General features: G+C 40.0%; 1 protein-coding gene across 9 annotated transcripts in view; it reads left to right on the forward strand.

The window, feature by feature from the left end:
* Window positions 1–12,177, forward strand: part of ARMC8 (armadillo repeat containing 8) — a 67,260-nt gene that overhangs the window by 280 nt on the left and 54,803 nt on the right. For 6 of the 9 annotated variants that reach the window (XR_010611600.1, XM_065675118.1, XM_065675124.1 and 3 more), the window contains exon 2: window positions 2,320–2,396. Coding sequence is in view for 7 of the 9 variants with exons in the window: in XM_065675118.1 (XP_065531190.1) it covers window positions 2,320–2,396 (77 nt within the window). In the remaining 2 variants the exon portion in view is untranslated. Of the gene's footprint in view, window positions 1–182; window positions 254–2,319; window positions 2,397–3,556; window positions 3,636–12,177 lie in introns of those variants that run through there. The other 3 variants (XM_065675123.1, XM_065675122.1, XM_065675126.1) reach the window with 3 other exon arrangements.

A 12,177-nucleotide genomic window follows, 5' to 3' on the forward strand; every position in this document is an offset into this window, starting at 1 on the left:
TGGCCTGTGCGGAGGGGGGCCGGCCTTCCGGCACCTGACCGGCCCCTTTGTACGGTAGCGGGGGGGACCAGGGGTGGGCCCGGTGGGCTGTGGTGGGCCGCAAGGGTGGCGCGGGGGTCTCTGGGGCGTTCGTTCCCTTGTGTGGCGTGTACCCCGTTATCTCCTGTGGTAACAACTTCTTCACAGAGAGAGGTTCCTCTTCAGAACAGCATTCTCTCTTTTTCAGAGGAGTCCGTTCCTGTTCTTGTTAAAGGTGCCGGGTCTTCTGAATGTGTTTTACCTCATGACACGACTTAGGCTGTTCAGTTGCTCTCCTGTAAATGTTTTTGCCAGTTTCTCCTCTAGCCCCCCGAAACTCCGATTCAGCAAAAAGAGGCTTCGCTGATATTGTTTTGCGCTGAAACAGCGCGGCTGCAGCAGGGTAGAGCGGAGCAGGGTCTCTCCCAAGCGCGGCGGGCTGGCTGAGCATGTGGGTGGTGTTTTGGTGGCGAAACGCTAATGGTCTCGTAGGAGCTACTGGGGATCTGCCGGCACGGCCTAGGCTGATGGGTTGCATCTGTGGGCAGGGCGCTGGTGTGGCAGGAGGGGGTCTGACAACTACCGCTGGCTTCCTTGGGGGAAGCTGAGAGTAAGTAGAATAGACGGTGCTGGTTGCCCAGTCCTGCTGCTCGTTAGGGTTCTGCTACCTGGGAGTAACAGCGTAAAAGATGTAGTGTAGATGCTGTTTAAAAGAAATGAATTTTGGGGCTCTTTCTTCCCTTAAAATTTCTTAGTGGTTATTAGAACCATGAACCTGATGATGTTGATAGGTTGTTTTGGGGGACTACTTGAAAAACTTGTTTGCCTGGATGTGAAAGCTCTTCTACATATTGCAAGCATAATTGTTGACAGGGTGAAAGCTAAGGTATTTTAGGAACAGAAAACAATGGGATCTCTGAAGTCTAGAAGACTTTTGTGTATAAATACATAGATCAGGTAGATGAAAGTCTACTGCTCTTCTCAGAAAATGCTTTCATTATGCAGTGAATATGAAGCTGTAAAATTCATTTTGCATAATTTAATAGTATTTCTGGAGACAGAGGTGTGTTGCTACCTCTAGATGATTTTCCTCGTCAGGAGAGGCTACGGGCAAGATGCTGATGGTGCTTCTGACATCTGGGTGGGGAAGCAGGAGCAGATTCAGCTTGAGAGTAGATACTTGCAAAAGCAAGGAAGAGTTGTCAATTCCCTTATAGCTTCTTTCAGGGAAAAATCAGAAGGAAAAAATATATGGAAAGCCAAATGAAAAGTTGAGCTGGCAAAAAGGAAAAAAAACCCCAAGACATAATGGAAAAGCACCCTGGCACATGTTCCTGAGAACCTGGAGGGAAAATTCCCTTCCCCTTTCCCACCCTTATGTTTTTGAATGCTTGTCATCTGCAACTTTGGATCTTCTCAAAGGGAGTAACAATTCATTGGTGCATAAATGTTTAGTTTACAAGCATGGTCCTGTTGCTGAGAGGAGAGTTCACTTTGTTTTACAAAGTAGCTGTGGGAGTGTTACGGAGAATGTTTTGCTGCTGTCCCCGTTAGAGCTGTGTGGGACGCTGTTCAGAAGGACAGTCTCTGAATTGTGTAGATATGTCATGTTAAAGTAAGTTACAGAAAAATGCCTTCATACAAGCTTCCTTATTTTCAGGAGCTTGTTTCTGGGTGTGCTTCTTGAGCAGCATTAACTGCTCTTAAAACTTTCTTTTGGGAGTTCATGCTTTTTGTATGTAGTAATTGTAATAAAATTGGAATTTAATGTAACTGGAGTAGATGCTTCTTGCATGCCTGTTAACTGACACTGTTAACTTGCTTTGAATCATAACATGTTATGTATATTATGTATATAATCTTTAAATCACACTTGAACACAGGCTTAATTCTTTGCGTGAGTGTTGCCCAGCAGTAACGTACTACATAGTTAAGTACGATTCTGTGGTTTTGCTGCTATCTTGCCTGATAGAGTTTGTAAACTTGCTGCTGCATTAGCCATTTCTTGTTGTCTGCCAGGATATCATATAATCTCAGACTTGTTTGGGTTGGAAGGGACCTTAAAAGCTCATAATTCCAACCCCCTGCCAAGGGTAGGGACATCTTTTACTAGACCAGGTTGCTCCAAGATCATCCAGCCTGGCCTTGAACTCTGCCAGGGATTGGGGAAGCCACAGCTTCCCTGGGCAACCTGGGTCAGTGCCTCAGCACCCTCAAAAGGAAGAACCTCTTCCTAATATGTAATCTAATTAATTGATATGAAATATTTAAAGTGTTACTTTTTTTTTCCTGTCTCCACAGGAGGTAACAGCGAGTAGCCGCCACTATGTTGATAGATTATTCGACCTTGATCCTCAGAAAGTCCTGCAAGGTGTCATGTAAGTCATCTGAAACACACTTGGGCTGTTGGTTGTACATAGGCTAGGTTTACTTGAATTCCACTAGAATTTTATGTCAAGGACTAGAAGTTCTTCCTACCATTTTTTGAGAAATCTCGTTGGAAAAGTTATAATGCGAAAGTGACAGCGTTGTTGCAGTAGACTGTCACTCTGAATTGCATATGGTTCATAAGAGCCTTCCAGTTGCCAGAAACGAGGTTGAATGTTCTGTGGACATTCAGAATTTTATTTGGGTACATTTCTTCCTTTTGGTCACCCATTATTCTTCTTCCAGGTCTATTGAAACTCTTATTCCACTGCCAAGCCAACGTACCTGCCTCTTATTCTTTCCCCTGCTGCTGTGCCTGAATGTTGGCTTTTCTTTTCTTTTTTTTTTTTTTTTTTTTTAATGCATGGCCTCTGTCTTACCGATGGGAACTGCAGGCTGAAAGAAAATGCTTCCATAGAAATTAATTTGGATGCAAATTATATTTCAGTACTCTGCTGTGTGCCAGTGATAAGGGGTAATCACTGAAGGAGTGAGTAGGAGACTTGCCCTGTTGAATAGGTAGTAGAACTACGTATTCAAAGGTAGCAAAGATCTAGTTGTTTTCTATCTGTCCTTGGGCTATAAGCTTTTTATTGTAACCACACACAACGTGGCAAACAAGTTCTTGCCCAGGACAGACTTTTGGTGGTAAAATCAGACTTTTTCAGGCCTACCAGTAACTTGCTGGCTGTGGCTATCTAGCCAGAAGACACTGAAGAACCAAGTGGATCAGAAAGCCTAGAATGTTGGTTGTGTTGCTTAGGATGGTGTGAGGTGTTTACCAGTAGCAGGTGAAAAAAATTATTCCAGATGGTGTCCCAGGGGCAACATATCAGGATTGGTGTCACTTTGAAATACATGGAAAACACAAAATACATAAAACTGTCCTGGGAACTTTATTGGTTGAAATGCCCCCTTACCTGTATAAAAACTTGGGGTACTCCACTGTGACTATGTACAGGTTCTTAACTCTTAGCTGTAGGAGAGGCTGGTTTTGCTTCCACCCCATGACTTTTAGTTCACTACTTTAAGGGCTTGTGTGATGGTTCCAGGGGCAAGGATGTGCCTCATCCTATATCCAGGTGGGTTGACTGAGCCCCTCTTTTCTCCTTGGCAGATATCCGAGCCGTGGGTGGTGCTTCCTCCCTGCTCTCCTTTCTTTTCCAAGGACTGGAGCCCACAACCCTTTGGTAATCCCTTCCCTATCTTTTGAAATATAACTGATTTCCCAGAAACAAAAGTTTTGAGCAGTATCTTTGTCTCAGCTAACATATGAAATTTTTCATCTTGTCCATGGATGTCAGTGGGTTCTATGCTGAGATGCTTTTCTTGCATTTCAAGACAAGAAAATACCAATATATTTCACAGTAGCTTTCAAATGGCAAAACCCTAGTTTTGAGAGAGTGTCTTTCCTGACACTGAGCAAATCCTCTGTGATAGATTAGTTACTTTTGGAATATTGGTGGATGGGTGTGAAACAGTCCAATTTAGAAAAGTGTATATCTAAAAATAGAGTTTAGAGTAGTGTATGTATTAAAAATGGCTCTCAGGCCAAGATTTTCTTTGGGCAGAAGGATACTGCTTTGCACTTCTTTTGGCTTCAGGGTATCTGAAGAGGTATCTGAAGAGATATTGAATTAGGAATGAACTGATATTTAGGAGGTGGAGTAGAAGAGGATTGAAGTTCTACCAGAAGTGTCTGTCAGAAGCCTTACTAGATATTGTGCATAATTTGCTGGAAATCTTTGGTTCCTAAGATGTGCTGTGGGTGTTTTTTGGGTTACGTCCCTACATCCTGGCTGAAAATACTGATGACCTATTTTTTGATTTTGATTGATGGAACAGTATGAATATCAAGGATCAGAAAATAGGCTGTCTTAAGAGACTTTGATTTTGCAGGTTGTTTTCAGTTAACAATACTTGTGTTCTTCATATGGTGTTAAAGACACTTGAATGAACTTTTGTTTGGGGCTTTTTTTAATTGCATCCTTTTAATTTCAATGAAAACCATCTTCTGATGGTTTGATAAAGGTAGAATATAGCTAAATGCTTCCTAAATTGGAAAATCATGCCAGTCCAGTTGTCATCTTGTAACTTGAGAAAGCTTTTATTTACACATTCTGAAAGTATTTTAAAGTTTAAATATCTTCTTTTCCTTTCTTTCTCATGAATTGTCAGAGAGGTAGTGTTCAGAATCTTCTTCTGTCCAGTCAGTGAAGTCTTACCTGCCTAGGAGCTTTTTCCTTTTCCTCCTCAAGAGAAAACTGAGAAACCATTTCCCTTTTGTCCAGTGCTGCTGTATGTGGTTCCATTGATCTTTATTTAAAAATAACAAGTTTCCTGCAGAACTTCTGTTCTCATTGTTTCTATCGTGTTCATCTGGGTATTGACAGTAGATAGGAGGGGCAGAGTTGTGTGTACCTGCCAGTAAATCACCAGTTTCAGTTCTGGATTGGAAATGTTGAGATTCTTACAAAGGTGACTACTACCTCTTACTGAATATGATAGCAAACTATTTAAAGTGTGCCGTGCCCGCATCTTCGTGCCCACATCTTTCTGGCAGTGTATGTATTTACCTTTCTATTTACTGTTTCTATAAATGAGCAAACTTAGTATAGTAGCTTTATTCTGTAAATCTACATTGTGGCCATGTTTATGCCTGGGAGGTCTTTCCAGGTTTGCTTTGTGACTCCTTGAGTGGTCTTCTAAACTTTTCACCTTCTACATACTGTTTTGCAGTTCAGTTTTTCTCAAGTATGCTTTGACTGCATTCTGCAAGGTCAGCATTATTGTCAGGTGTGCAGCTATTGAATATGTTAGTGTTGACAGTGCATAGATTACCTCAACCAGATACTGTAGGGGATTAAAGTCTGTGTTCTCTTAAAATATCTTGCTGTTATTGTCAGGGGAGCAGAACACAGATAGCTCTGTAAATTTCTGCATTGTTGGAAGAGCTTAATTTATCCCAAAATCGTTGCTGCAACATTATCCTGTGCTTTGTGTGCAGCAGTATTTTATTTAAACAGTTCTGGGTGGTGATCTTTAGACTATCATTTGCTTTTCATCTGCTTTTAAGCTCAGGACCACATTATTCAGATGCAAGACTGATACCTACTTTTGTCCTTTAATTTATTTGCTGGTCTGGGGCTTCTTTGAGAGACTTCTTGTCTTGCTTACATTTATCTGATGTCTTCAAAGAGGCAACCTATCATTTTATGAAGGGCTATTTAAGTCCATCTCAAGGGCTGGTGTTGAAAGGAGCATTCTTTCTGACAAATCCTGCTTACTCAGGGTCCCAACTGCTTCTCATCAGGCTGTTTGTCAGCAGTCAGAGGATGTCATCTTTTAAGGCTTGTAAATAATCATCTTTGATGCACTGAGAATTCCTGTGCTACTGCTGTTTCTGTCCTTTATGAGTGTGCTTATCCAGCCAGCTGCAGTTATTAGACAAGCATTTTCCAAACTTGTGTGAGCATTTTCTTTCTTAGAAGAATGAGGCAAATATCCTATAGAAACGGCACTTGGTACTGAAGAACCAATTTCCAAGTGTCTGACAGCATCTTCCTTTTTCCCAGGGAGCATGTGGTGGGAGCACTGGTACAGATCTATGCAGTATATTTGGTTGGAATTATATATGCTTTCTACAGTATGGTTTTGAGTGATTGAGAATTTGTGTAGTTGATAATAAAAGTATAATAGCTGGCTTATGGATGAGAACTTGTGGATGGCTTTGAATCCACCAGTTATGTTTTTAGGGTCCCTGCAGACCCTAGAATATTGACAGCACTGCAGTGGTTAGTGGTTACGCTTAGCATTTCGAAGACTGAAACTGACATTGGATGTCAGTTGGAAACTTGGATGCAAAGTTAGGTATGTGTTAAAAGCACCTGTAAGGGACAGTCGACTTGTATTGCATTTGACTGAAGATGCATTGTAGTGCCTGATAGTTTCTGCCTTCTTCAAGGTAGTCACAAACCAGAGAAAAAACCAAACCCATACTGCTTTCGCAGAACCTGTTTTATGTCTCTTTAGTGGTTGGTTGCTTTGAAATGAATTGGCAACACCTCAAATTGTGTGTGTTTCTGACATACAACTTTTTTTCATTTGTGTGTTCTTGGTTTTGACAAAAAAAATGAAAAAGTTCCAGGCATGTGTTTAGGTGACTGTATAATAGTGTCTTGTATTTCTCACCTATGGCAATTGGAACGAGGGCATCAGTGCAGTGTTCCACACTTGCCTTCAGGGAAAGCTGTGTGAAATATAAGAGGCAGCTTCATGGAGTGGGAAGAGAAGAAATTCCTATCTTGGCTCTAATGAAGCAGCAGGTACCTCCTTCAGACAGTTATGAAGGTGCTACTTCTACCTCTTGTTTTTCATGTCCTGTTAAACAAATCTTTCAACACTAAATAATGAACAGGACTTGTTTACACATTGTGTATCCCAAACATATGCAATCACATTTCCAGTCTCAATGGGCACCTCTGAACCTAAATTTTCTGCAGGAGCCATGCTTTGTTCTTTGCATATTCTGTTGATTCAGTTTTCACCAGAATGGCCGTGTGGAAACAGAGTGGTCCTTAGAGGGTTGTTCCTGATACACTCTGTCTATATTTTTGACTGATTCTTCTATCTCCTAGACAGTACTCTGTAGTAAATTCATATTCTTGCAGATGCAAAAGGGAATTTTGATGTCTGATTGGCTTAAAACAAGTGATGCAATTTTTTTGAGCATTGTTTTTGTGCAGTGTCATTCATGTATTGAGGGAAGAGGCTCCTGAGTGTCCTCTGTTGATACTTTATGAAGTGCAGGGTAGGCTCCTTGTGGCTTAGAAATGGAAAGCATGTTCTTTAGGTTGCAGAACCTGACAGAACTTTGAGCAGGTTTAGGTGATGCTGAGAGGGTGCTGTGAGCTCTACTCCATTTGAGTTTTTTTTCTCCCTTTCAAGAGGTAAGCTGAGGAATCTAATAGCTAGACAAGCTTTTCAGAATGAGAGAAGATGAAATTGAAAGGCCTCAAGCATCATTTGAGAATTACGTAGTGCTCTGTGAAGAGCAATTTTCAATATAATGGGTTTTGTAGAGTCAGACAGAAGAACAGGGTAGGTAAAGAGAGGAAGATGCAATAGGAAGGGTCATAGAATAAGATACTCTCCTGCTTTTGTGCTTGCATTATCATGCAGCAAAAGGTATGAATGCATAATGCTTTTTTTTTTGCAAGCAAATTGTTCTTTATTGTATCTCCTGGTCTAATATTTAGAAATGGTCTAAACTTTAGGAAATTAGCTATCCCTATTCCATTTGGCTTGCAGTTTTCAGTCTAATGGGGTTGTTTAATATTTCAAGCCTTGCGTTTGCCACTGTGAGCCTGTGAGAGAGTATAGATGATTAGTAAATGTGCTTCAGTGCTGCATTTTGGAAGGGCATGAAGCCATTTTTCTCCCAAGTCCCTCTGGATGCCAACCTCAGGGTACTGCTGTTGCTGTGACGGTTTGAGGCTGTAAGTAGGATGAGAGAGGGAGAAGCAACTTCTGTCAGACCTAGCTGATGTAGATGGAGAAAATCAAGTGAGTATTGGTCACAAAAGTTTTGAGGTCTGAGTTTATGGCAAATGAATGCTGGTACATCATCTTAGCTGACAGCTCTTTGGAGCTAAAAGTCTTAGGTTGTACTTTCATGTCAGAAAGACTTATATAGATTATTATAATCTAGCAGGTAGTAGGTGTGTCATATGAACAGGTTTTTTTGTGATCCTTCAGTGACTGCTGGCCTAAGCAGAAGTGAACATTGTGTTACACACTATTACAAGCTCATACCTGAGAATAGCTAAGCAGGTGCTAGAAGGCCACTTTAAGGTGTTTTCTTGTACTGAAAGAAACTTGAGTTCTCTATGTGAATGACTTGTGGTGGATAACATTCATTAGATAAGGAGTGGTGGTTTTAAAATGGGAGAATGGATGAAAATAACATTAAACCGAGCAACAGTGAATGTATGCTAGTGCTACAAGAATGGAGCATTGCAGGATGCCTCTTAATGAAGTTTCATTTAATTTTTGCTTCAACTGTGGGATATACTGCTAAATGCTGAAGGCAGTGCTTCATCAAGGGAGGGGAAATACCCTTGGGGGAAGATGGAGACAGAAAAAAGTAACAGTAATATTTGATGGTCTGGCTCATTCACCTAAAGCAACAGTGTGAAGGCTGTTCTTTTCGTGTGGTTTGTCTGTTTTGGGATGGTTAAAAAAGTGTTTTGCTGACCTGGTGTCACAGAGCAGGAGATGTCTCAGTTTCCCAGAGTTCTGAACTGCACCTGTTTTCCCCACACCTCTCTTTAGATAATTCTTTGCTGTTATGACCTATTTTATGTAAATAATGGAGATTGAATCTGAACATGAAATGCTGATATATAGCGCTCCAGCTATGCTTTGTACGTTTGGGTTTTTTTTTTTTTTAGTTAAAAAAGTTTACATAATAAAAGCTAAACTCCCATCCTCCACCGAATTCAGCATTTTAAATTCGAGCTACATCATTCTTAAAGTTGAGTAGGCAATTTTTTCTATTGATCGGGCAACTTGTAACACAATTTTAAGACTTAGTGTAAAGGATGAAGCAATAAAACATGCTTGAGAGACACGTGGGCAAAGCAGCATCTCCTGTTTTGTCAATCAGCCTAGAGATTTGAAAGGAACTTGGGTTGAAACTGCAGCCAAAGACATGGAGAGCTGAAGTTGTTAAGCTTTATATAGAAGTCTAGGATGTGAATGGGCTCATGTAAGTTCTTATATGGAAGTAAAGATTTGACATGTGAGGTTTCTTCAGTCTTACGCACACATATAGTAAGATGAGTACTAGAAACGTGGGTAGATTCAGGGTAGGAGTAAGGTATAGATACTTATAACTACAGTTATGGATTGTTCAAACAGCTGACCTTTGTATTTAGTAGACTTTCCTTGGCAAGAAAACTTACAATAAGGTAAGTTGGCTCTCAAAGAGGAGACTTCAGGTAGGAGTTCAAGTGGCTTCTGTGGCATTGTGATCTGGAAAAGCTGGATTAAACAGTCACTTTTGGCATTATGTATGTTGAATTTAGTGTTCTGCATTGCTGTAATGATAGCCATCTGCTATTTTTCTACAGTACTTTGATTTTATGCAGTGTCTGAGAGTACAGAATTAAGATTGGGAACAAACGTGGATTTTAGGGCTTCCTTGTTTGAACATTGAGTTTGTTTAGTTTGCACTGTATGTTAATTGTATAGCAATTTTTAAGTGTTAAAACTGGAAAACATTGAGTAGCAGTGTCTCTATGTGCTATTTCTTTTTTCTGAATGAGATTAGAAATCTGGAAACCTTTCTTCCAACCTGATGATTTACCTTAAAAATAAGCTGATTTATGATTTCTGTGGTTTGCTTTAGTTGGCAGGAGCTGTTAACATTCTTATTCGTTTGGTTGAACTAGTAATCATGTTAGTACAAACATGCTCCCTGCTAAAGGGGTAGAAAACAAGTTGTTTTTGGGGTAATTAACAGATGTCCAAGCCTAAGTATCGTCCATCTGGTAAATGAGTTCTGTCAAAATAAGTATGGACATATTTTAACATGCAGAATTATCATTAATTTCCATTGCTCATTGTTTTGCATCTGTCCATAAAAATGGGAGAGTGAGTGGAAGGGAGAAGGGAGAGGAGGTGAAAGCTACAGAGAGCATAATTATCAAAGCTGTACGGTTAGCTTCTTACTCGAGTCCAGTCTGTCCAGGTACTATTGGCTTATATGATACTGAAACCTGGAAACCCTGCTGAGGTTGGGGCAGACAGTTTCTTTTTGAGCTGTGTCCTTGTATCAGTTCCCAGTATCTCAGCTTTTTATATAGTTGCAGTTCGGGTTTCTGAAACCCTTTTCAGAATGGTGCTTTGTGTTCATTCTGTTGTTCATAATTTTGATCAGCCTCTGGTAGATAAATCTTTTGGTCTGACAGTGCATTGTTTTAGATGCTTCCTCTGTGTGCATAATTTTCTTGGAATCCCTTGTAAATATGTAATTTCGTACTAAAGGTGAAAGCATTGACTTGAAATGTCTAGGACTGCTTTTCCTTCTGTGATTGTTCATCTCAAGTTTGTTCTCTGTCTAGGAACCTTTTAAATGTGGCTATTTACTCTATTTTCAAAAGACATGGGAAAATACCATGCAGGCTGTTTATTCCCCTGTCTTCTGTGTAGTTCCTGTTGCTGCTTCCTTAGTAAGTTACACTAGCTTGTTTCAAGTTCTTTTGGTTTGTTTTGCTAGAAAGTGACACGGGCTCCAGGGCTTCCTGTCAGAAAGTTAAAATTTCTTAGGTTTATGCTTAATTAACTGTATTTAAAAATGTAAGTAAAACACAAATGTCATTGAGGAGTCCGTGTATCCGTGTTGCTTTCTTGTGCTCTTTTTGCAGAAGAGGGGCAGGGTTTGGGCCTTTTGGGAATGCTTTAGAGGTCTGTCCTTTCTCCATTGGAAGTTGGCTCACACCATGTTAGAAAACTGAACACTTAAGTACTGGACAGACACTTCTGATGGGAGGAACCCTGAACTAGATCAACTTCATGGAGAAGTTGAACTTCAGTGATTTCTGCTTAGAAAAAGGTTCAGCACCTTAAGCTGCTTCTACAGGAATAACTTACATGGACAAACTGAAATGCTCATTTTCTTAGGACATAGACATGTCATAATACTATTTTTTTTATTTGCTAGACTCATTAAAACTCAAAACTCTTATTTTACTCACAGGTTGTTCTATTTAATATTGCTTCTTGCTTATCTAAAGTGAGCTAGAGCTGGTGCCTTTAAACAATGACACATGAGGCATCAGGATAAAAACATACTAACTTAATACACAATTGGCAGATTAGTTCCTCTTGTAACTCTTGTCGAGCTGCATTTGTATGGAAATTAGGGTGGGGTGATTTTAATGTATTCCTAAACTGCTTTTGTTTTAAACACTCCTACTGTGCTAATACACTTATGAATCTAGCATGCGTTACATTTTATATATAGCTATTTAATTGAATTGATTGCTTCTGGGTTACTGTGTTCCAGAAGATTTCGAGCTGATAAACCTCACCTGATAATTTCTTGACACACTCCCCCCCCACCGCCCCCTGAGTTTGTAGGAAGAAAATATGTTGTTCTGCTTTTACAGTCTTTAGTTGGTTTCATAATTTAAAACTGAGTGGTCACAGGATTGAACTGATGAAACTATATTCTTCTTTTTCATAAGCAATAAGGGATGGAAAAAGCTGGTTCAGCAGAAGAGGAAACAATGTTTCCAAGTGCTTAGCTAGGATCTCTTTGCCCTGTTTTACTGCTGGCAGCCTGTATTATCCCGTTTGAAAAATAATATGGATTACTTTATTGTATTATAGCAAATGTAGGCATAATTATCAGCTATCAGATTTTAAACCTATACATTAAAATTATTGTAATTCTGGTTATTTTGTTCTATGAATATAGTTTGAATCTAAACTGGAAGATTTAACACAAAAACAACCAACCTCAAATGCATCTTAAGACCTCTGTCATATGAAAGCTGCATGATTTGACTTTTGGCTCTATAGAAAGGCACCTTTGTGAGACTGAGACTCTAGGGGTATCTGCATTTTTCTTCTGAAGCTGTTCACAATGTGCTGTTGTCTGGCAGTATTGATAACCTACCTGAGATCTTGGAGCTGATCATTGGAAAGCCTGTGTATATCCCATTT

Source organism: Lathamus discolor, chromosome 3 (genome assembly GCF_037157495.1).
Source record: "Lathamus discolor isolate bLatDis1 chromosome 3, bLatDis1.hap1, whole genome shotgun sequence".
Lineage (NCBI taxonomy): Eukaryota > Metazoa > Chordata > Aves > Psittaciformes > Psittacidae > Lathamus > Lathamus discolor.